The sequence below is a fragment of the Camelus bactrianus genome, chromosome 3 (assembly GCF_048773025.1).
Source record: "Camelus bactrianus isolate YW-2024 breed Bactrian camel chromosome 3, ASM4877302v1, whole genome shotgun sequence".
Taxonomy (NCBI): Eukaryota; Metazoa; Chordata; class Mammalia; order Artiodactyla; family Camelidae; genus Camelus; species Camelus bactrianus.
In genome coordinates this window covers 48975881-49000124 of record NC_133541.1, presented here as the reverse complement: position 1 = coordinate 49000124, position 24244 = coordinate 48975881, and the positions used below count along the sequence as shown (strand labels likewise).

Sequence of the window (24244 nt, the reverse complement as noted above, 5' to 3'; positions counted from 1 at the left end):
GAGGAAGAACCCAGAGAGGAGTCCATGCAAACACGTGGCTTTCTCCCATCTTACTTGCATGAAGAACTGCAGGTGTCATCTGATTCTCGCTCAGAGGCAGAAGCTCTGACAGTGAAGGCAGACCATCTCTTCCCAGGCCTGCATCCCATGCCACACAAACACCTGCTGGACCACAGACACAGGGTGGGGGCCACGCACCTGAACCTGACTTCCAGTGAAGCTGCCAGCACCCAAGTGGGCAGTGAGAATCGCTAAGGAGCCTCTACAACCCTATCTGTTAGCAAATGCTGTGCATCGGCAGACCTTTCTCTGTGCATAAGAAGGAGAAAACAAATAGAAAAAATGGGACCATTGAAAAGACTCTGCAGCAAAAAAAAAAAAAAAAAAAAAAAAAAGTATTGTCCTGAGGCTTGGTGGAAAACCCTATCTCTAAAAACAACTTTCTAAAGGGAAAAAAATAAAATTTTAGAAAATGACAGTACAAAAGATGGCAGACACGGTCTCTGTGAAATGAGAATAAAACTAGAGTGGGCTGAATGAATTCTGGGCAGCGATTTAAAAAGAAGTCAGCAGAATTAATAAAAGAATTCTAGGAAAGACAAAACGCAACTGCAGAATTTAAATTGGCAGTAAAGGGCAGAACAAACCCTGCAGAACACTGACAGTGATGTATAAGACAAGCATGAGGCGTTCTCCTAGGACACGTGGAGGATCAAAGAGAAAATGACGAGACAGAGGATGAGTATAAGAACAAGTTCTATTACAAGAATCTTACATACTGTAAAGGCCGAAATCAGAACCACAGGAACAGAAACAATGACAAGGATGTACAGAAAGAACTTTACACCTGAAGAAAGACCAAAGTCTGGAGACTGAAAGGGTTCAAAAGAGCATTTCAGAAAAAAAAATTATGAAAGATACTTCTATATCGACATTTCTTTACAACATATTTTCATTTCAGGTAGCGTCAGAAGAGTAGTCAAGATTTAGGAGTGAACAAATGACTGAAAAAGTTAACCTGCATGTAACAGAACTTTTAACACCCTCACATATAGACCAAGAAAGCTTGTTTGTTCTATACTAGGTTTAATGGTAAAGTCAGGTTTTATTTTTTCCAATAAAGGACACTAGTATGGGTTAGTTGCTATAGTCATATCCTCCAGGCTAAAGAAAAGGTATTTTTAAATGGAAAAGTTGAGTTTTTAGATATATTTTCAAGTAGGGTAAATGACCAATGCCCAAAGATATGATGCAAGAAAGCTGCTTATAATTGGTCTGAAAAAAAGAAAACATCAGTAAGAGACACCTGGCCTAACAGAGCCTGGCAGTTACCAGGGGAGCACCCCTCCAGTGGGCTCAGGGAGACACTGGACAGAAGGCACCACACGACGTCTAAGCACCACGTACGTGCAGGGTGTTCCCAAGGGGCTCGGGAATCATCATTATTTCACAGCACAAGCCTGCAAATCCTGATCCAAATTTTGGTGGCTTCACTTCCCTATCATCGGGATTTTTGCAGCCCAACAAATCTGTAATTAAACCCATGCTTTTAAGAAGCCAATGAATATTCAGATAGTTCTCTTTCTTTTCATTCTTAACTCAGAGCAAAGTAGTGGAATCCTTACAAGAACACTAGTATCTTCGCAGAAATATTTCAAAATCATGTCTATTTATTTGATCCTATTTCCTAAGAAATGTGCGACTGTAACCTCACATTGATCCCTGTGAAAGTCAAGAAGTATTTGTATACTCTAGCACCTATAAAATGAGGCCGAATGGCTAATGTTGCATTAAAAGGAAAACATAAATACAGTGTCCTATGTTTTAAAAAAATAAATAAAAAGCATTTGTCACAAATCTCAGCTCTACAGTTCTCTCACTTTTCCCTTAGAGGTCATCTTCCTCTTTTATATCTTTATATAGCACTATATTCACTTCCCTGGTACTTAGCACAGACTATGATGCGTATTTACATGACTATGTGATTATTGTCTACCTACTTACCTTGACTAAGAGCTCCATGGGAGAGCATGTAGGGACTGTGGATTTATTTATTTCGCTTATTATTGTTAACCTTAGTATTTGACACAGTACCAGACCCCGTAAGACAAGCAATATGTGTTTGTGAAATGAATACATTGAGTATACATGTTTTCATTTACTATTCAGCCAAGCAAGTTATTGTGTAAAGTTCTTTGGAATTCTTATAATACAAATAACACATCTTGGCTTTACACATTAGCAATGCATATCAATTTTGCATGCAAACCATTTTTTTAAATACTTGAATGACTTTTTTTTTTTACTATAGGTTGGTATTATGTCACCGACTATTAAATATAAAAGGGATCTTAAAGATGATGAAACTGGTACATAAATGCTAACACAAATTTGTCCACAATAGCACAAATCTACTCAGCAGTAAAACTGGGATTGGAACATATTTTCTGTCCTCCACCTCCATCCTCCAAGGGTTCTGTCCATTGCTTCTCAAGACACTGGCTCTTAACCATAACTTTTAGGTTACCAAGTCTCTGAAAGTAATTGATAGTTTGTAAATAAACATTTTCCCACATTTCAATGTTTAAAGGAAATTTGTAATAAAGACATTGTTTGCATATAAACAATCACTGCAAATTTTCAGATTTCTTATGCAGTTTATTTTTCAAACCTAAGAGCAAATTATGGTTTCTCAAACCCACAACATCTCTACATTCACTGTCATACACAAAGTAAGGCAGTACTATGTGCCAGGCACTGCTCTATGGCTCTTTATTAAGGGACATTAGCCTAAGACCTCCTTAGTTCTACGGTTATGACATAATTGCATTCCTTTTCCCTTAACATTCAGTTGCAACTGGGAAAAAGCCATTTCTGAAAATTTAGAATTCTAAAAGATTAAAAACCTAGCTCTTCGATTATTTGATTCAAGGTCTTTGGTCTCAGCTTTTCTCAAAGTAGGTTTTTGTTCGGTTGTTTTTTTCTTTTCCTTCTTTTTAAGTTGTAAGTTCGAGTTTGGTTTTCTTTGAGCAACTAGTTTCATATTTTTTATGAGTCTGCTTACCAAGCATAGAAAATCCATTTGTAGACTAAAGGATTCCAGCAACAGAAATTTCTATCTGATGATGGAATCATTTTTCGAGACAACCCCAGAGTGAGTCAATTTGCCAAATTATTTCATTTATATTTATATGCTGGAATGTTATTCCAAAGACTCCAAAGAGTCTCTCTGTTCTATGTATAAAACAAAGCAAAAATAAGACACAGTATAATAGTGTGTATAACAAATACATAATGTGATGCTTCTTTAAAAAGCAGACATCGATCTTGTCAGATGTTTTAAAATAACCCAAACCAGCATTATTTGTAGGAAAGAAGGTTGTGACTGGGGAGTGGGGATGGGCATATTAGGAAAAACAGGAAGAAGAAAAGAGAAATGAAATAGATGACGGGGGTGGGGGAGGGGAAGGCATGAGTGATACAGATGACAAAACAATGGAAGGAAAAAGGAGGTAAACCTGCAAGAAATGTCACTTTTTCATCAACAGATATTACCTGGATGTTCTAATGCTTCGTTAAAAGCCAAAGATGTTTTTGAAATAATATAAAAGCAAACTCATTCACACAAACATATAATTACATATATGCATGTAAATGTTCACACAATTTTAGCCACATACCTGTCTATTCCTAGAATCTAAGGCTATCCTGGACAATCTTAAAGCACAGGTGATACACCTTTAATCTTGCTTCTTGCTTCTTACTTCCTTTACCACTGAGTTGGGTTTGCATGTTTATTAGCTCAGTAGGAGGAAGACGGCATAATGAAGACAATTATCTACTTTAAAAGGCATTTTTTCATATGCAGGAGACATAGGAAGCAGAAAAGAAAAGCGGTTAGGGCTTAGAATTGGGATGCACTGGTTGTATGTATAACAACGTAAATGCAGTGGGCTCACGCATATTTAGCAAACTCACATTTTTTATGCTACCAGGAAGACTACCATCTTGTCTTTCTACATACTTCCCTTCTTTCTCTACAGCAGTTCTGATTTCCTTTGCAATATTCAGAACCAATGACTCTTTTCGAAGCAGTATGATAGCCAGGGATATTCACTGTTCCATACAGAAATTACAATCACATTAGTGTTGAGGTGGCCATTTGGCCAACTCAATATAAATGGTTTGCTCACTAATGTTTCAGTAATAAGACCTTGCTTCTAGTTAGCACACCCCTGTGTAGACAGTGTAGTTACCAGTGACTAGGGTTTGTAACAGGGACCCAAAGCACAGGGGACTTTCGTCCTGAATCATCCAAGGAAGACTCACTTAGATTGTTCTGAGTTTGGGTTCCAAGCAAGTGGCAAAGTGTGTTCTCCTGTGTGAGTCCATCTCTTTTGGCCTGTGCTTCAATAAAATGCCAACATTTGCCCAGAAAGTACAATAGCTCTTTATTAAAACCTCCCTTTGAAAATATCACTCCAATTGGGAGGACAAAGGAATAACAGATTTCTAAGTACATGTTTTCTATAAATGGTTTAAATATATTTCTTCTGGGGCTAAAGAAATTTCATTTATGAAGTCTAAGACAGTTCTACATAAATATGAGGGCATACAATTGGATTCTAAAGCTTTCAAAAAAATTAATAATCTCACAAGGAATGAAGGCAACTCTCTATTACCTAGAACATTTGATTAACCAGATCATCATTCTTCTCCTCCACAGAGATAATAATATGAACAATGTTTTTTGTACATAAATTACTTCACTTGGGTTTCAGAACACTGTAAGGTTTGCTGTAAAAATAATATTACATATAGGTCATAGGGAGTGAATTAAACATTTTGTGTGAACATGACCAAATTAGGGATAGGACAAATTGAAACTGTTAGCTCAAAAATATTAGATATCAAGAGTCAATCACATGATGCATTACCATAAAAATCACTTTTCCTTTTAGACAATCATGGCTTTCTGATAATGATTACCTGCATGCAAGTTGTAAACCGTCAGTAATAATTTGATTTGAGCATTGCTTCCCAAGGGTATTCATATTTGCATGTACTGACTCGTTAAATTGTGTTGTGCTAATTGATGGTTCTCATGAAAAGATATGCATAGCTGATCATGCTTATTAAAATGCAGACCATTCTCAATTATCCAGAACAAACGAGGTCTGGCACTTTTAACACACTCAACCTACAGATGATCCCCAGAACTCAGGAGGTTCAATCTTAAGCCTGCTTCCAAAGATCTGTGAATAAGTAACTAATCCGAGGCTCAACGCAATACCAGACGTCAATGTGGAAATTCTAATTTCAATGGAAAAAAATGCAGTTATTTCCTATTTGGCATTGAGTAGACAAAACACTCGTGAATTTGACTTCTGAAACACTTTCCATGCAGGTGTTTGGCATTGTGCAAACACAATTAAGTTTTGTCTTGTTTGGTCTGTCTGCAAGGTAAAGACAGATGGGCAAAGTCAAGGGCCAAGAATTCCCAAACTGGGAAATCAGCCTGAGTATCACAAAGCTGTGCATCTTCCCCTAAAACTAATAATCCTAGCAGATGGGACCGGCAGATTTTCTAAACTAAATTCTTTCACTGACATTTTAAAACCTCGATTAGAAACCATTTTAAGCTAAACAGAGAACAGGACCAGTTCCCTTCCACATTTCAATGACGAGAAAATTTAGTAAAAATTCATGAATCATGGGATACAAAAACTGGAAGGGACTAAGAGATCATTTAGCTCATCCTTTCCCAAATTGTGTTCTAGAAAAATCTAGATCCCAGAGGGGGATTAGTGATGGAAGTGACAGTTCAAATAGGTTAAGGACATTTACGGTTATACAAAATTATATGAGTTTATTTACATGCAGTTACATAATTTATGGCTCCTCAAAATATAAAATCTGGTATGCCACAGTTCCTCGACTTATTTCACCATGGAATTCTTTCCCACTGACTTTCTATTAATATTTTACAGAACTAATGGCTGGCAAAACAAAGCTTCAGATACCCTAGTCTAGTCTAATCTCTTTGCTTTGCAAGAAGAGGAACAGCCTCACAGTAATTTTTCAGGGGCTCTGTGGGTGACAGTAATTTCAGGTGCGGCCCAGGCCACGGCACCAGGTCAGGCTTGGAGGGCTCTCTGGAGAGGGGAGGGTCCTGGGAAGCAGCTCACAACAGAGGTCCCCTCCCTTCTTCCCTGATACAGGAACAGCTGAATCAGCGCTCTTCAAAGTGTCCAGTCTAGCCTCAGGGCAGTGAACCAATTACATCAGATTTATTTCCATAAAACCTTTCACTTTCACAATCTCTCCCAAGTGTCTTCAGAGTCTGCCAATGGATAATTTTCCTGCACTCAAAGATGAAGACAATCTTGAAATCATGCCTTTACATTCAGTTCAGCCGTTCTGCTCTCATACACTTTTTTTTGGTGGGGGTGGGAGAGGGGGAGGGAAAGGAATCCTAAAAATATCAGTTCAGTCTTTTCATAATTAAACTAAAGGGCTTAACTTAAAATGTAGCTCCAAACTAGGGAATAATTAATTCAGTTTGGATCCAAAATTCTTGATCACCAAGAGAATCCAGTGCATTGGATCTGTTGTATTTATTATGCCTCAACTTCTATAGATAACATGCTTTTTGTGCATATTTTAATGCATGTATATTTTTTAAAAATAGCTTGAATGAAAAGAATTTATAGAAGGATTCTCCAGCAAAATTCTCATCTGACACTTATTATACACTGACTTGTTATGTTAGTTATCTTATTTCCATGCTTGATTGTGAACAACTCTCAGGGACAGGTTTACGGACACCTCTTACGGTGTGCAGAGCTAGGAACTGTGTCTTGCTGCAGGAGCTACAATATAAATATTTAATGGCAGATTGGCTGATACTTCTAAAAAGATATACCATATAATGTGAAAAGATTATCTCCTTTCTGATGGACTAGAATACGATAAGGTACCCTCCCTCCATCTCCCTCTCCCTCTCTCTCTCATGCACACAAACATGAAAAGGGGAGGAGTTCCATCGAGCAGTTTTCACAGCTGTTTTGCTGGTCTTTCACACAGGTCCAAACTTCCAGATGAAAATTTAGAAGGCAGAGAACAACTGCTCAAAATGGCTGAGGAGCTCTGTACCAAGAGAGTGCTGTCATCCTGAGATGCAGAATTTACTCCATCTTTAGTTCTACTGCTATCAAGTTAACTTTCCCAAATGTGACATTTCCCCTGGCTGACATTTCAAGAACAAAAAAATCAACCTCTGCATGGAGTAGGACCTTAGGGGCAAAGTACACCAAAATGCAGTTCTCCTTCAGGGGGATCAGCTGTCCCTGCCCCAGACTATCCATGTGAGATGCAGACAGAGAATCTATGAATTTGGTCCAAAATGCTTCACTGTGCCTCCCTTACTCATAGTTTCTGATGAAAACCAGTTTTATTAAAAAAGAAAGGGCCAGCAAAGAGCAGGTTGAGAGGACTTTCCAAATCAAGGCAGTCCCCGGGATATTCCTATTTTATCTCAACCCTTTCGGCAATTAACTTTATAAGACAATTTTTAGAGGCCATTCAGTTTGTATCTTTAAAATAAGCAAAGCTGCAGCCATAAAAAGGAATCACATCCCAGAGAATGCCACCTACCCAAGGCTTTAGTGCTCCTTTTTAATTAATTTTATTTTTCAATCCTATGTATGTAGACTCTTGTATTTTCCGAAAGCAGTCACCACATCAGTCCTGACTGTAGGCAAGTCTTTACCATGGATTGGAAAAGTCTATTAAAACAACATTATTTTTGTCTTGTGTTTATGTTAATTTCTCCAGTCTTCATGGTCCATTTTTAAGGGCACTTCCCCAGGGGCACTTCTTACTTTCTCACATTTCTCTAGGACCAAGGAAATTTGACTTCACAAGCAATAGAAATTACCCCTAGCCCGCAGCCAAGGAAACAAAAGGCGTAAGCCCTGGAGTATGATGTTTGGAGATACTTGATCGTTGCCTGGGTAGCGTTTAATTAGTCTTGGGTTGTGGCTGGGGTGGGGGTGCTGGTACCTGGGTAACCTTTGTCACTGTGACTAAATCTGTGGTTGAACAATCAAAATGCAATGCTTGTTATGATCACCATTCTCACCCCTTGTCTTGTTTACAAATTTGACTGAATCTGCCCCTGTCCCCTTCATATGTGTCTGTCTCTCACACACACAGTTTTTAAATTAAGGAAACACTCTTTGTTAGTGTTTTTTAAAGCTGTGATTGAATGATTTATTTTCCCAACTAAATTATAAGCAGCGAGGATACCAAATTCTTCCACAGATCCCTTTACAATTTCTTGCTTATTAATAAACACTTAAAAATACTGACTTTTAAAAAGTTGAGGGGGTAATTAGGTGTTTTTTTTTTAAATAGAGATACTGGGGATTGAACCCAGGACCCCATGCATGCTAAACATGTGCTTTACCACTGAACTATATACTCTCCCCTCCTTAACTGACTTTTTTTTTTTAAGAAATCTATTAGCTTACGCTTTAGTCCTCATCTTTCACCATCGTTTCCAGCATGTTTTGATAGATGCTGAACAAAATACCCTACAGAGAAAACCCAAAAGCAGGCAGTAAAAAGTGATGGGCCTGTACCAGCTAGCTGGTGCTTGAGGCATGCTTTAAAAACAAACAAATAAATAAACATACATCCACCACAACAACGAATCTAGCAAACACCCTGGGCTCTCTCTGGTCTCTGGAAATGAAGACAAAGGCACTGCCATTCAGCGTAAGATGCTGTCCTGGCTGGGTGACATTAGCAGCTGTTCTGAGATGCACTTAGTCGGATTTAATGGCGGGGTTATGACATTCCCCCGAATGAATACTGGGCCCAGGCAGCCAATTTTCTGCTACCTTCCCTTCCTGCCTATGCCTGCCTATATTGAGTGGTTCCACAGTGCCCATTAGGAACCGCTTGAGAGCCATTACAGCTGGCAGAGGAAAACATCCTTTTTACTCTAAAAAAAAGTAAGATGAATAGGTATTTCTAGGGTGGTCTGAATGAGCCATCATTAACAACCCTGGGGAATGAAGGCGCCTGCACATGGCAATGAAACTCCATTTTATTCCTCTCCAATGGCCATACCTACCCCAGGAAAAAAAAAAAAATCACAAGAGCTCTAAGAATCTATGGATATAAAGAATCACCAAATTTCAAAGTTGAGCAAATTATAAACCTCACAGGAAATACGCCTTGTACTGCATACACTACAGAATTCTGGTATTTCTCCTTGGAAAGTTTGGACCTCTCACTGTTTCAAAGGAATGCGAGTGCGGACAACCAAGCAGTCTGCTGCAGCCGGTGAAAGGGAGCACTGGGGTGGGAGCAGGAGGGGCCCCAAAGGCTGAGGGCAGGGGGCGAGTGGAGAAAGGCAGGTGATTTGCATTAAAATGGATGTCCCCTTCCCAGGGAGGCGGCAGTGATCTCAATGGATGCTAAATAGAGGTCTGGTTACTTCAACAAAAAATAAGGCTCTTTATTTGCCATTTTCTTCTAATACGAGGATTCCTCCCCTAACCTCAGATGATGATGCAATGAGAAAAGATGAACCCGGTTGGCATGTGGACAAGGGTCTGTACCTGTGCATGTGCACATGAGAGAAAACATGAGGAAAAGTGACTGCTTTCCCTCAGAAATCACAGGTTCCCTGAGGATTAAGTCAGCCTCTCCAATGCAAGGGAACGTATATTTGCGCGCTTTATTGTTTAAAGGTTGAGAGCAGGGCTGAAAACATTCATTACTCGCTGTCATAAACCAGTTGATGCATTCTAGGCACATACAATTAAGCTATAATTCTGTACAACGACAGACTAAACATACAAGTCTAGACAGAGAAAGAAGACGACTACAAACATTCTTAGACTTTTTCTAAGAGCATTTTAGTATTTTCTTATCATTCTACTGGCAAATGTTGTAAATCCTTGCCTCATTAATGTCAAAGGGAGGAGAGGATTCGCATGACTTAAATTCAAAGGGCTTGATTTTAATTCGCCATCAAAAACCAATCCCAAGGCCAGATATTTTTAGCAGTCACTCCACACAAATCTGTGGTTTATTTATCTTCTAAAGAAAAGGCATACATTCCTAACAGAACCACCCATATACACATTACAAAATCAATCACATTGTACGAAGGTTTTTGTAAATGTGATCTCAGAGTTATAAAACTAGTGACAAAATGTAAATATGCCATGGTCTTACTATTTATTCAGTTGACTAAGAAAATAAATCATAAGAAATCTGTTTCTTAAAACTGGCAAAGTCGACCGTCACTTGTTTGGAGAGAACAAAAGAGAACCAAGGGATAGGAGGGAGTGGAAGACTATCCATGGACAGACTATCACAGCGAGAAAGCAGGCTAGCACACTTGCCCGCAGTACCAGCATCCCCCCAGAGGCAGCAACAGGACCATTCTGCAAACGGTCTTCAACCTGCCCTAAAGTCCTGCTATCCCAGCACCTTAAGGCATCACCTGTTTTGCTTTCACAGCCAAAGGACCTTCCTAAGCTCAGTCATAATGTTGCTGCCCCCTACACATAACCAGCAACTACATGCCTTCTGATGGTGCTGAAGGCAACTGTTTCTCTGAGAAATAGCTTAAAAACAAATTATTTCAAAAAGGAAGCCAGCCAATATCTAAAGCCACCATTTCCCATAAATAATAATCATCACCAAATATACAAGTCTGATAGATTTTCAACAAGAGAGAGAATTTTAATGCTACCGTACGTTTATTGTTTTACCATGTGACAAGCACTGTTTCAAGATCTTTACGTGAATTAATTCGTTTGATCCTCATGAAATCTCTATGAGGTGGAATTGATCATCCCTGTCTTACAAACAACAAAACAGAAGCATCAAATTGTTAAGCAATTTTTCCAAGATCCCACAGCAAATAATTGTTAGAAGGATCCAGAATCTGTACTCTTATTAATCATTATACCACGTGGCTGGTGAGGATTTGAGTTAACAAAAATGTTTAATTATTTTAATTAACAGAAGTGGAAAAATGATGGAGAAAAGAAGATTGAAATTAGTTTTCATTCTGGTGTCCCTTGTCCTGGGAACAGTTTGTATTTGTTTGTTGTTCTGAAATGATGTCTGTCTAACACAGACAATCATGGGCCACTTTCTATAATTCCTCGTGATACCCATCTCTACTGTTATAGGTAGACAGATCTCAAGTTAAGTTGGGGAAAGAAACAAACAGGAACAGAGTGAAATAAATTCCATTCAGCACAGTAAATATAGTACTACTCTTGTGGTAAGATTCATTAAAATAATTCTCATCCAACAAACATACTGTAATATATAAACAAAAAATGTATGATAGTATTTGAATTCATAAGTATCAGGAAACAAAAGACTATTGCTCTATTTTGAAAAGATTCCATTTTTGATCTTTCACTTGAGCAAAAGGCTGGGAAGTGTTCATGAAAGAATATCTAATATTTTCTTTCAGGATAACTGGTCTCACTTGAGCCCAGCTTAGATGCAGCCAGGAGTGGTGTTACATCAAAGCTAATCAGCAGAGACCTGCCCTGGGCACACAGCAAATGTCTGCTGAAGGGTCTTTAGAAAGTCCATCTTGCACCAGGTTTGAGAGAGTAAGATGGCCCTAGATGACTGACTATTCCAAGAATCGAGAAGTATGCCAGAGTTGGGCAAGACTTGGCAATCCCAGAACTCAATTCTGAGGAACTGGGGGACCTACCACCTCGCTATTCAGAGTATATGACCCTCACTTTCTGCAGAGAAAGCATTATATTCCAGCTTCCTGCTCAAAGGATATTTGTTCAAGATGACTAAGCCATTCAGAGTGGTCTCAAATGAGACCTACAATCCTGAAGAAACAGGCCAACGGAATCTCAAAACCATATTTAAAAACTAGTGCAAGGGACAAACTAGCACAAGGGAACAAATCTGGTTGTGCTGCACAATCTATTAGCTGCATCTGAGGCTATCCCCAGTCTTTTATAAGGGATGTCCAATTCTTAAAAACAGAAAAAGAGGTATAATAACATTAAGGTAGAACAGACGTAAGAGCAATCCTAGCTCCTGATCTACAGTTGGCCCTCCATATCTGTGGGTTGCACGTTTGCAGATTCAACCAACTGAGGGTCGAAAATACTATTTTAAAAATTCCAGAAAGTTCCAAAAAGCAAAATTTGAATTTGTCACATGCTGGCAACTACTTACATAGCTTTCAGGTATTATACATTGCATTAAGTATTAGAAGTAATTTAGAGATGATTTAAAGTAATGAGAGGATATGTGTAAGGTGATATGCGAATACTATGCCATTTCATATGTATGCCATTTCATATAAGGGACTTGAGCATTTGTTGAATTTGGTATCTGTGGGGGTCCTGGAACCACCTCTGCAGATACCAGGTGCCAACTACACTTCTGTTAGGGAGGACAAAGAGTATTTTATACCTCTGCTACCTAAAACAAACCAAACACTAGACCTATACAGGGAGCTAGAGTTGATGCTAGCCCGTATGTGACTGTTAAATGCCCGCTCTTCTTCACCCAGGAAGACAAGAGTAAACAAAGCAGTGACTGTGTTTTTTGTTCATCACTGTGTGTTCACCCTCCCCTACCCTAGAGTGCTTGGCACATTGTAGGTGCTATTTAGGTATTTTTTAACGGACTGAAGGAACAGCTCTATTTTTTTTTTTTTAAGACAATCCAACCTTCGTCCTGTTCCTTGCCTGTAAGTGAACTTAGACTCTTGAAATTACATGTAGAGGTTTAGATGAGCGCATTTTAGGAGCCTGAAGTACATCCTTCAGTCTCTACAGAATTCCAGTCTGTGTGGAAGAGACCACTAGACTTGGACCCATATGAAAACAGATTTCAAATTTTCCCCTAAAACCCTTCAGTATGTTCAGGAAAAGCTAAAGGCTTCCTTGGGTCCAATCCAGAGATCATCCTATGATCTCTACTCACCCCAATTTTGTATCCTTATCCTCTAAAAAACATCTCTTCTCTCTAAAACACACTTACTTACCTGAAACTGAGTCTGAAGTGTGCTTTTATCATCTACTGTAGTCTTGCTTAGAAACCTTCACCCCACTCTGAGTGCTCCCCACACAGGGGCCTCACTCCCATGGCTGCATTCCAGATGCCCGGTTCTCCACGGGGAGGCCCAGCCCCGCACAGTGTACTCTTAAGCTTAGAGGGGAAGCACATAACATCTTCCTGGAGTTGGCAAGAATGGGAGGATGTTGCGTGTCCAGAGGCCAATCTCTGAACAGAGCCTAGCATAGTGCTGATACCACTAGGTAGGCATCCAACCCTTCCTGTAGGTGACGGCAGGAAAAGGAGGGAGAATGAGGTATCTTAGGCTAAAGCAGTGGTCTGGGGGGACCTGACCTTCTGAGTCCACAAGAGTAATACTAGGTCTCTGTTTCAAAATAGTTAGTTCTTTACCAATTCTTACAGCCTTTCATTTTGCCATACAACAGCTGTCACGCTATAAAGTCAATCCAAGCATGAATGAATACAATGAGAATCAAAGGATTCACTTACCAAAAATAAGTAAATAAATAGAATCACAGAACAACCTTACAGAAAAAGAATAAAAGCTTGAATTTTACTTTCTGAAACATACTCGTTGGAAGAGGATACATCCCTTATTTTTCTTTCTGTGAGATGATTTTAGAAGTTACTAAAGCATGAGAGACATAAAAATATAACACAACAAGAGAAACAACCATGTACTGTACCTTTCCTTCAGCAAACCATGTGCTGTCTGATAAGTCTCTGGATCATTCTCTCTTATTTTCAATGCAAAGTTACTTAAAAGCTGATTTTCACATGGCTTTGCAGCATGTTTACCTTTTCATGAACCAGTTCTTGCTAAGTTTTTAACACATTTACTCAATTCCATGCTTGAAAGCTAAAATTGATTTGATAACTAAAATGTATGAGATTTGATTCTAATAATATCAAACTCCAGTCCCATGGGCATATTGCTGTAGCCAAGTGTGACGCATGAAGGCTGACATTCTGTAAGTGGTTTCAAATCTCAGTATGTACAAGGCTAATGGAATATGATGTAATCGGTCAGAAGGGCTGAATCTCATTTCTGATTTTGTATCAATGCCAAAAGATTTGCAATCGGACAACAAATTCATGTAGACAGAAAAGAGTATTCTCTATTTTATATAAAATTTAGGTGCTATTCAAGAAATAAAATGCAATGCAATGTCTATGACAGATCAACGGCAAACCTTTTGAGAAACACATCCCAGGTTTAGCATCTTTATGGGCCACTAACTCTGCTCATGATCCTCAAATGTAACCAAGGGGGAGAAGTATGGGTCATAGCTCACACAGGACAGGGTGAGTGACTCTGGCTATATCCCTAGGTCTAGAGGAATGGGCCAGAATACATCCCCAGGGAGGTGGCTGGTTAGCGATGGCATCTTCACATGACCAAGTTTTGTGTCCTTACCTTTAATTATTCTGTAGTATTCTTTTGCATCTGTGAAAGAAAGGCTATCTGAATGACAGTTGGGAATTTCAGACTCTCTTACCCATACTAAGGGAAGTGGGTGATGATGCAATGATGAAATGACGATGCACGTTTCACTGAGACGGAAAAATGCAGAAATGCAGGTGCTCCATTTTCTTGGGAGGGAGCAGGGTTGTGGGATTGTGGGGGCATCCAATTTGTAGTCATAACTTCATTTGAGTAACATTAACATTTAAATAGTTTGCAATCCCTTAGGCTCAGAGAACAGTGAGATAACATACAAAAATTTAAAAATTTACCCCAGAATTTAAAAACTTCTAAGACTCCACAAAATAGAAACCCACACGGTAACAATTTAAGAGCTGGATGACTTTCTTAAAATGTGACTTCTTGCCAACCTGGCTGATGATAACAAACATAAATACTTTAGCAATAAGAGAAAGACTTTTCGATGCCCCAGGCAAAACTTTCTGGCGAACAGCCTGCATCCCCATCCTTACAAATTCTAGGTTGACTAATACTGCACCAAAAGCCTCACCTGGAACTTCAGGAGAGAATCTTGCAGAGTGTCGAGATACAAAAAGTTTCAGTTCTTGATCCAAGTTGCATTCAATCAGGTTTGTGTCCCATGATCGGATTCCTAAGAAAGGAAAGGAAGACAGACGACAGGCTTCCAGTTAGTCATTTCAAAGTGGTTTGGCAAGCATCACTGTAGCATTTCTCAGGCTTTAAGGAAGGATGTGGAAACTCCTTTTCTGAAGAGCTCGGTGACTAGCCACGGATACCCACAAAATGGGAGGGCCAGGGAGGTCTCTCCAACGGGCCACAAAGGACAGAAAACTAGCAGTGTGGACTGAACTCCTGCCCCTCATAAAATGTAAGTGCAGCTCTTCTGGAGAGTGAAAGAAAACAGTTATTAGGAAAATGACAGGCTTTACTCCAGGGAGGGCGCAGAAAGGACAGGAAGATGGTGAGCCCTGCAGCAGTTAAGGGGCCACCAGGCAATCGCTAAGTTTTCCCCAGATCCACTTGCAGGTGGCTACAAAATGTAGAATGAAGGTGGGGCTGGCATTCAAGTCTAGGCCACCATTTTTTAAGTGATTTTTTATATGGACACATGCATTTTGTGTGCTTAGCTGGTTACCTGTCTTTACCCCTCCCATTTTTTACCTTGATTTCTCAACCCCTGGATAGCAATCAAAATTCATGTGATCTGTGCTAAGAAGTCAGGATCTCAGTCTTAAATACATGGCTTGTCTGCCACACCCCCAGGCATTTCTTTTACCTGACTACCTTGGCAGACAGCTTTCACTCACAATTGTTCATTGTACTGAATTTTCTTAATCCAGAGGCAAGGAAATGTGGCGACTTTTTATACTTTATAAACTTCTACAGAGTTGGGGGCTGTGATCTATTCCCACAAAACTTCAGGCTTCCATTGACAAGGCTGGAAGCTGGGGTGAGGGGAACACAATGGTTAGGGGTGCTGATGCCTCCCTAGTCTATTCCTCCTCTCTCTGCCCTCCTCTTTCCGGCCCTTCCAAAGGAGATGGCTAGAGAGGAACCCAGAGGACAGAAGAGAAGGGAGACCTGGGGAACAAGCCAGGCAAAATTGGGGAACCACAGAACTCTGGACTTTTTTTTTTTTTATTTATGTATTTTTCATCTTCCCAAATAGATAGTAGAGCCATTATGCAGAGCCAACCTTGATTGCACCCCTGCATGGGGCATCCTTAGTTGCCAGGACAAACCTCCAGAACAACAATCATTTATTGCGTATGTACTAAGGGGCAGGGACTTGAACATTTAGGTGTTGCCACAGCAGGTGAACTATCTTTAAATAAACACTTGGTCATTTAATCATTTTTGCTGGTTGTTAGTCGTGCATACAGACTTGGAAGTATAAATGGCAGCATGTTATTTAAACACACCTCTTAAATCTTTAAAAGTGTATCTGCATCTACCTCCATTTATATCTTGTTCAGTTTTCCTATCTTGCAAAGAATCAAGGTAGATACACACACAAAACAAACAGAAGTTGACTTCTGAAACAGAGTTGACTATACATTTAAAATACCTTCAGATTATACACCAAACACCTTTTCAACAATGACAAATACCTTCAAATAGATGGATGTCCATTAAATAGAGGTAGAAGTTTCTCACGCAAGCCATGGGAATAATTCAGGTGTGCAAGAGTTAACATTCCTAAATAGAGGCTAAATTATTATAAGGGGAAATTTTATGTGTCTCCCTGGAAACATTAACAGCCTCAGTTTGCATTTGTGCTAATGGAGTATTTAAATTTAACAAGAAAGGCATGTTGAGATTTTGCGGACCTTTTTAGTGCAGAAATGACAAATGGGATCTTTTTTGTTTCACAGAAAGCTTGACAGGTCTGAATTCATTAGAATATTTTACTTCCCTGTATATACACTATATACTGTTCTAGTGTGAAAAATCATCAAGCTTCTGTCTGAGCCGCTTAATTGGAAATTGTTGACTGGAGTCTCTGTGCTCCAGGTCTGAGCTCCACTTTGTCTTCTGGCTTGTCAAGTTGGGTCAATAAGTTAATAATGAGACATATGTATTTAAATTAAATTCATACAATTTTTCTGCCTTTGTGCTAAGTAACATACTATTTGAATGACTTCATTTCGGGTTATACATAGACTTGTTCTTAGGTTGTTTGCTGTTTTTTTCCCTTGGCTTCAATTAACTTGTCATGACACCTGCAATTAAACATTTGCTTTTTATTTCAGAAACTCCTGGTTCCAATAATTTGTAATGTAGCAATGGAAAAAGTACGAACTAGTAGAAAAACGATTCAGTAATTTTGAAGTTACATTAGCCAACAGCTGATAAAAATAATATTGCTCATTTTTATACTCCCAATGAAATTAAAAAGTTAAGAGTTCCCTTTTCAAGGGAGCACTTTCCAGCCAAATTACATCTTAATGCACAATCACTAATGCCACTTATAAAATAAAGGTTACAATGGCTTTACTGGTTATTTTAGTTGGAAAGGAAAATTTTGGAACCAAGCCACTTTCTATACCAATTTTAGAAAGAAAATACTGTATAATTGCTTTGTACCTTCTACTGGATGATGGTAGTAAAGGGAAATAGTATTTCTCAGTGAAGGTTCATATGGCATTTAGTTGGTTTATATATCTCCCTACTTTGTGCCTAAGAGGAAGCCAGCAGTAGGCCCTTTAACTGGAGGAGATCAAACTTCACTTTATAAACTAGGCCGAGACAACCTCTGCCCCCACCCTCCCCACCCCCGCCCCTGGGAGTTGACCTCTGGCTAGGCCTCCTGAGAACAGCTCCCTAATCTGGGGCGGTCTTCCAGCCCTGGAAGTGGGAACCATCACTGTAGCCTGACGACCACAGGGTAACAAAGGACCTTTCCATCTCAGTTCTCTGAATCCAGGGGTAGCAGTGCAGAAAAAGGCTAAAGTACACATCAAGTTTACAGATGGAAAAAGGAGAAAATAAAAGGTTGTGGTGTGTGTAGGGGGCGGTTATTACAGGACAAGTCAGGGTGAAAATGGAGGAAGAGCCAGGTCCCCTGACTTTATACAGGTTAGATCTCACCAAGTTTACTGATCATGCAAGCATTTGGCAGGATTATTTAATAAAACCAACAATTAAAAAAAATCTCCCATTTAAAGACTAAAACATATATCCTGAAAGAAACAATAGACTGAAGAAAACCAAAAATGACCATGCACTGCGTTTTAAAATGATATACGGGTTCCACATGACTGCTATTTTGGCCTTTAACAAGTTGATTTTCTTCCACGAGCTTTAGTCATTCCCTCTCAGAAATAGGCTTTTGAATATTTTTTGCCCAAGTTTCTAAATTATTAACCTAGAACCATAAGATTCTATTTGCAAAATTAAGCCAAAAAGTGATCTGAAGTCAGATTAGAATCATAAACTAAAGAAACAATTAAAACAAAGGAAATGCTAAATTCAATAAGGTTTTCTTTCTCAGAGAAAAGTTTTCCTCTTTTTTTCCCCTTGACCTAACTTTCAATTTGCTTTTTTGCCTTTTGTTTTAAACCAACAACTTGATGTTTATAATTTATATGATATGTGTAATGCAGACAGTATCTTATATACAAAGTTTATCATTTTAAAGTATTGATGATAAATAATTAGGTCTTGGATAGTATCTAACATTAGAAACAAACAAAAGTGATTTATAATAATTTATTTATTAACCTAAAAGTTAAAACTTATTTTAAGAAAAGCCTTTAGAGAAGATTAACAATGACTCATCAATTTAATGGAAATGGGCCAATATTTCAGCAAGGATCATAGAATTCTTAGTACATAATACCAATTAAGCAGTGCAAGCAGAAATCCATCTGCCTTTTGACTTTGAAAAGTATAAAGATGAATATAATAAATTTAACATTCTCCAACATTCCTATTAATTCCCACCATGTTGTTGTTTTCCTGTTGAAACAAAATGGAAACTAAATCCAAATCTTCCCTGGGTTAATTCTCTTAACCATCTTAGACTGAAAACATTCAATAAAATGATAATCAGAAAGCAACAGTGTAATTAGCTACACTTATATCTAAAATCCAGGGCAGTAGATGTTACACATATCTATCTTTCCCTGAACAAATTCTGCTGATTCTCAATGTTAACTAGAGGAAAGTTACACTCTTTAACAGTAATTGAAATCATCAAACTGACACTCAGTATTCCTTGTATGTTTTCACTCCTTAAAAAAAAAATTAAATGAAGCAATGAAAACTCCTTTCACAAGGCTCTAGAATTACTTTTGCAAGGCATGGATATATGTAGTTATGTCCTAAAATAAACATGGGGAGTGGAGGCTCTGCTAAAATTGGGGATGATTGTCAAGTCCATGCTGGGGACTAATTAGGTAGGGGCAAAGGAGGTACCAAGGAGTGGCAGTCAGTGAATCGACAATCGTTTGGCATAGAGTCCTACATAACTAAAGCTAGTCCCAGGAAAGACTACTGTTTCAAACTTGAGAAGCAATGAGCAAACCGTGCACTGTGCATTTTGAATACAGCTGAAGAAATGAGTGACTTTCTCTCTTACTTGTGTAACCAAGCAGGACCCCATGGGGCCTTCCTGGGATGGACGTCTCCCCCATATCCTCTGAGTTAGCTCCTCTCTGAAGTAACTAGATAATGATATCTGATGCCTATTTCCTGAGTTGTTTTTCAGATGCTAAAACCACCACCAAATGGAAGAAATTAACTACTTGATGATCAAGAGCGTATAGCCCCCAGACCTTCTGGCACCTAAGGATTGGTAATGTTAACCCCTGTGACACCACCTTGTTACCTCACCATCAAGCAATCACAGAATTGTGCACAGGCTGATCACATACCCTGGGACTCCCCTCCCTCATCTGGCCTTTAAAAATGCTTTGCTGAAACCCTTTGGGGAGTTCAGGGTTTTTGAGCACAAGCTACCCATTCTCCTTGTATAGGCGCCTTACAATAAACACTGCACTTTCTTCACCACAATCCAGTGTCAGTATACTGGCTTCACTGCAAGCGGGAGAGCAGATCGAGTTTGGTTCAGTAGCTTTTGGTTTCAAGAAGCATTTACTAAGCATCCATACTGGGATGTTCTAGGCCTGTTGATTTACTGTCTTACCTCCATCTTCCTACAGATTTATTTTCTAGGCTTCCCAAAGAGCCCTAAGTCATTAAATGGCAAAAATCCAAGTCACCAGGGTCTCCAAACCCACAGAGCCTTAGTTAAGACGGAAGGGGAAATAGGAAGCAAGAGGAACAGATGAACTGCCTTCCCAGCCTGCAGCACACAACCAGAGCTGAACCTCCTGGAGCATCTCCATCTTGCTTCACACTATGGGGTCTACAGACACCAGCAACTACAGCTATGGTATCAGAGTGACCTCTGGAGGAGGCCTGGATGGGGCCTGAAAGCTGAGGCTGCAGTATGGCAGGCACAGGGAAACAGCCAGCCTGCCCTGTTGCTAAGTCACCTTAGAGTGTTGTGAAAGCTACGGAAGCAGTATTTTCACTTAGAACTGGAAGGCCGTGCACCTGGAGCTGCATCCAAGCCCTCAGGACCCAAGAGAGTGCTCTCCAGAGGAAAAGCAGCATCTATTACTATGCATAAGGAACTGGCTCTGCTTACTCACTTGGTTGATTTTTAATGGGATCAGTACTGCCTGCAAAAATCTGACTAGATCAGGGAATTAAAAATTAGAAAGGCAAGTTGACTGAAAAGGAAACATGAGGGTGCTTCTGGGATTCCAAGAATGTCTTGTTTCTTGATCAGGGTAACACAGATAGGTTCATTTTGTGAAAATTCACCAAATGCTCCTCATTCATGATTTGTGACTTTTCCTCTCTATGTAATATAAACAAAATTTCTTTTAAATTTTTTGAAAGTTTGGAAGACAAATCTGAACTTTATCACTAAGTGCTAGTAGTGTAAAGAAGAGGAGACAGAGAGCACTTCATAGCAGTACTTGGATGCATCTAGTTTATCCTCAAACAGAAGCAGCTTGAATAAATCCCCTGAGAAATGGGGCACTAAAAGGATGATAAGCAGAGTAACAAAGCAGTAAGATAATTAGGTGGAAGGTGATTGCTGAACCACCTCCCTGCAAGGGGCGCTGCCCGCAAGTGGACGACTGTTGTCTTTGTATAAAGGCAAGCTCTGAAAATTGCTGTTTGATCCCTGTCTGACGTTAGCCTGTCCTGTCACGACAGGGCCAGACAACCAGGGAGGCTGCAGTGCTGCCACTTCTGTCACTTTATGAGTGGTGTGACCTTGGGCTACTCCCCTTTTCATTCCTACCTTTCTGGGCCCCCATCTCCAAAATGGGGATGGTGGTCCCTTGCCTCGCACCACATCGGGTAGTTATGAACATTTTTTAGATAGAAAAGCACCTCCTGATGTATCATTATTTCCCAGCAAAGGTGCTGACAAATAATATATATTTTTTTTAAACCCTAAGTCATTGATTCACACAGTAGCCACACCCAAAGTCAGTATGTGTGAAATTTTCCAAGGAGAAAACATGCAAATAAACTAAATTAGTACAGATCAGACTAAAGGGCTATAGTTTGAAAATGAAGGGTTATTGAGATGCTCAAACGAGGCATTTCACTATTGAAATATCTTACTTAATTTTTTTAAATAAAATAACACGACTGCTTTCTGCTCACATTATTTTTTCTTTCTTTCTTCTTTCTTTTTCTTTTTTCTTTTCGGCTGAAAGGAAAATCAGTGCTTTAAAGTTAAACAAAAGAACCAGGTCTGCAACTCCAGTCTCCACCCTGCAGCCTTTTGTTCTGAGGACAGGCGACCATTTCCAAATGCAGAGGCAGATGACTAGCATTTATTTTTTTCATCTAAAACGTTTTTCTCCTGTCTTTTATATGAGGTGGGGGGCGGGAGCGGGGAACGAAGGCTGCGTGAACGCCCTTTGTCCGCCTCGGGCTGCCGTAGAGACCGCAGTGCGGACTGCACCACGCCCACCAGCCGGTGTCGCCAGGCAGAACCGCTTCAGCACCACCCCGGGAGAATAGAGCGCGGAGCGGGCTGCGGAGGGACCCGGCGACCTCTGTCAGGGCGAGGGGAGATCTGGGTAGCCGGGGATAAAGGGAAAGGCAGAGGGCAGAACTGTCCACCCGGGGACTTCGAGGGCAACAAAGCCGAGAGAGGTGGGGGCATGCAGCACCCCCAAGCCCCGGCGGAGCGCACGCCCGGCCGGCCGCGCCCAGTGGGGGCGCCGCAGTGCAGGGGGCAGGTGCGGAGGGCGGGGACACTGCGGCAGCCCGGGTGGGGCTGCAGGGCGGGTCGGTCCGCGCGCCCGAGGCTGCGCCTGCCGGACCCTCGCGGCCCCGCCCAGGGCTCCCAGCGAACCGCTATTCGGCCTCTGCAGCGCGCGCTCGAAGTGCGCGCACCGGGCGAGGCGCTGGCCCTACCCGCTGGCCCCCCGCCCTCTCCGCACTAAGCCATCTCTCTCGAGGCTGACTTTTAAAAGAAGCCCCACCCCGCAACTTGGGGGTCCCATTGTCCTTTCTGAAAGCTGCAACCAAGGCCCCAGGGGCAGTAGCGAGGCGGACGCCGTCTGGGAACAAGGCGCAGGCGGCTCTCCATCTCTGCGTCCCGGGGGCTGAGGGGGCAAGCGGGCGTGGCCCTAGGACTAGCCTAGTCACTCCGAGGAAAGAAAAGACGGGGAGGTTTTAAGCCAGCAAAGGCACTTCTAGGGGGTGAGGTGGTTGTGATTAAAATGATTCCAACGCGGGTCCTGGCACATGGTACTCCAGCCTCAGGTCTGCCAGCGAGGGGCATTCCCAGCATTTTGGAAGTGTGAGAGGGGGGCTGAAAGGAGTGTTTGCATCAGGTCTTCCCCATCCCCCACCAACACCTTCGGTTTCCGCGATTTCGGCTTTATTGTGGCCCCCGCCCCTCTGACACCTGCATTTCATTTAGCTTGATTGGCGGTAGCCAGCTGGGATCTGCATACCTAGCCTGATGACAGATCCCTCAAGGTTAGGTGAGGCTCTCCCACTGGGTCTCAAATCTAATAATTCGCATTATTCTCCAAAATTAGCCCAGAAAAAGTCCAGACCAAGAGTGGGAAGAGACGTGGGTGCGGAGCGTGCCGGAGGAAAGAAGTAGCCCTGGCGCCCTGGGTGGGGTCGCGTTTGCGCGTCTCCCCGAGCGCGTTCCCTGGGGGCCCAGGGCCTCTTACCCAGCTCGATGTTGCCGATGGCGCGTCGCAGGTGCTCCTCGGTCACGATCTCGCCGACGACCACCAGCAGGTAGAACTTGCTGTCGAGGAAGCGATGCGACAGGCTGGGCGAGGTGGTTGCCGCCGGGTTGGCGATGCTGCCGGACGGCTCAGGCTCGGTGGCTTCCACCACCACGGTCGCCATCCTGCCGGCCTGCTATGCCTCGGCGAAGTGCCTGGCTCCGGCCGCTCCTTTCCACTGCGGCAGGAGAAAGGATTATCACCAAAGGTGCTGTCTCCGCTCCGCCCCCTGCGTCTCTCCTCCTCCTGGCGCTGCGCGCCGCCTCCCCCTCCGCCCACTCCGAGAGTGCGCGGCGGAGAGGAGCGAGGAGTGAGAGAGGGCGGGGAGGCGGCGCTGCTTTTATATGGAGACTAGGCAGGGAGCCGGGGAGGAGGAGGAAGAGGAGGAGGAAAGGACCACCCGGCACATCCTCACGGGGTGGCTGCCTCCGCTCTTGCAGCCGTTGGCCCAGGGCTGATGTCATCTGCAGCAAATCATCTCGCCCGCGGCCCGGAAGCTGGAGGGACGAGGTGTGCGGACAATGGTCAGGGCAGCGCCGCGAGTCAAGGGGCTGGGGGACCCTAAGGCGAAGAACACTCCCAATTTGCACCCCCCCACACACCCACTGCCCGCTGCAAACCCCCACCCAGCTTGTGCTGAAGAATGGGATGGGTTTCCATTTTCAGAGTGGGAATATTTACCTTGTCTGAGGTGCACAAGTCAGGCCTCTGCCTTGTGTCCCATCTGAGATGAAGCCAGGTTCTCAGGAGCTGTGGTAGCACAGTGGTCGTGGGGCTGAGGGTACCCTGCCCAGGAAGATGGAAACAGTCTTTTCTTTAATGTTGTGGATTTAGAAAGACATATTTTCCAGTATTTACCACCTCCATTTAAAGAATACAACAGAAATGCAAAATATTGTTCAGG

The 24244-nt window shown here is 41.6% G+C and overlaps 1 protein-coding gene across 1 annotated transcript in view; it reads right to left on the bottom strand.

Annotated features, from left to right (window-relative positions):
• Positions 1–23991, bottom strand: part of MAP1B (microtubule associated protein 1B) — a 93995-nt gene extending 70004 nt beyond the window's left edge. The window contains exons 1-2 of the mRNA XM_045512375.2: positions 23281–23991; positions 15078–15179 (exon numbers count right to left, since the gene is read on the bottom strand). Coding sequence (XP_045368331.2) covers positions 15078–15179; positions 23281–23464 — 286 coding nt within the window. The 5' untranslated portion in view covers positions 23465–23991. The remainder of the gene's footprint in view (positions 1–15077; positions 15180–23280) is intronic.
• Between the last annotated feature and the right edge of the window lie 253 nt (positions 23992–24244).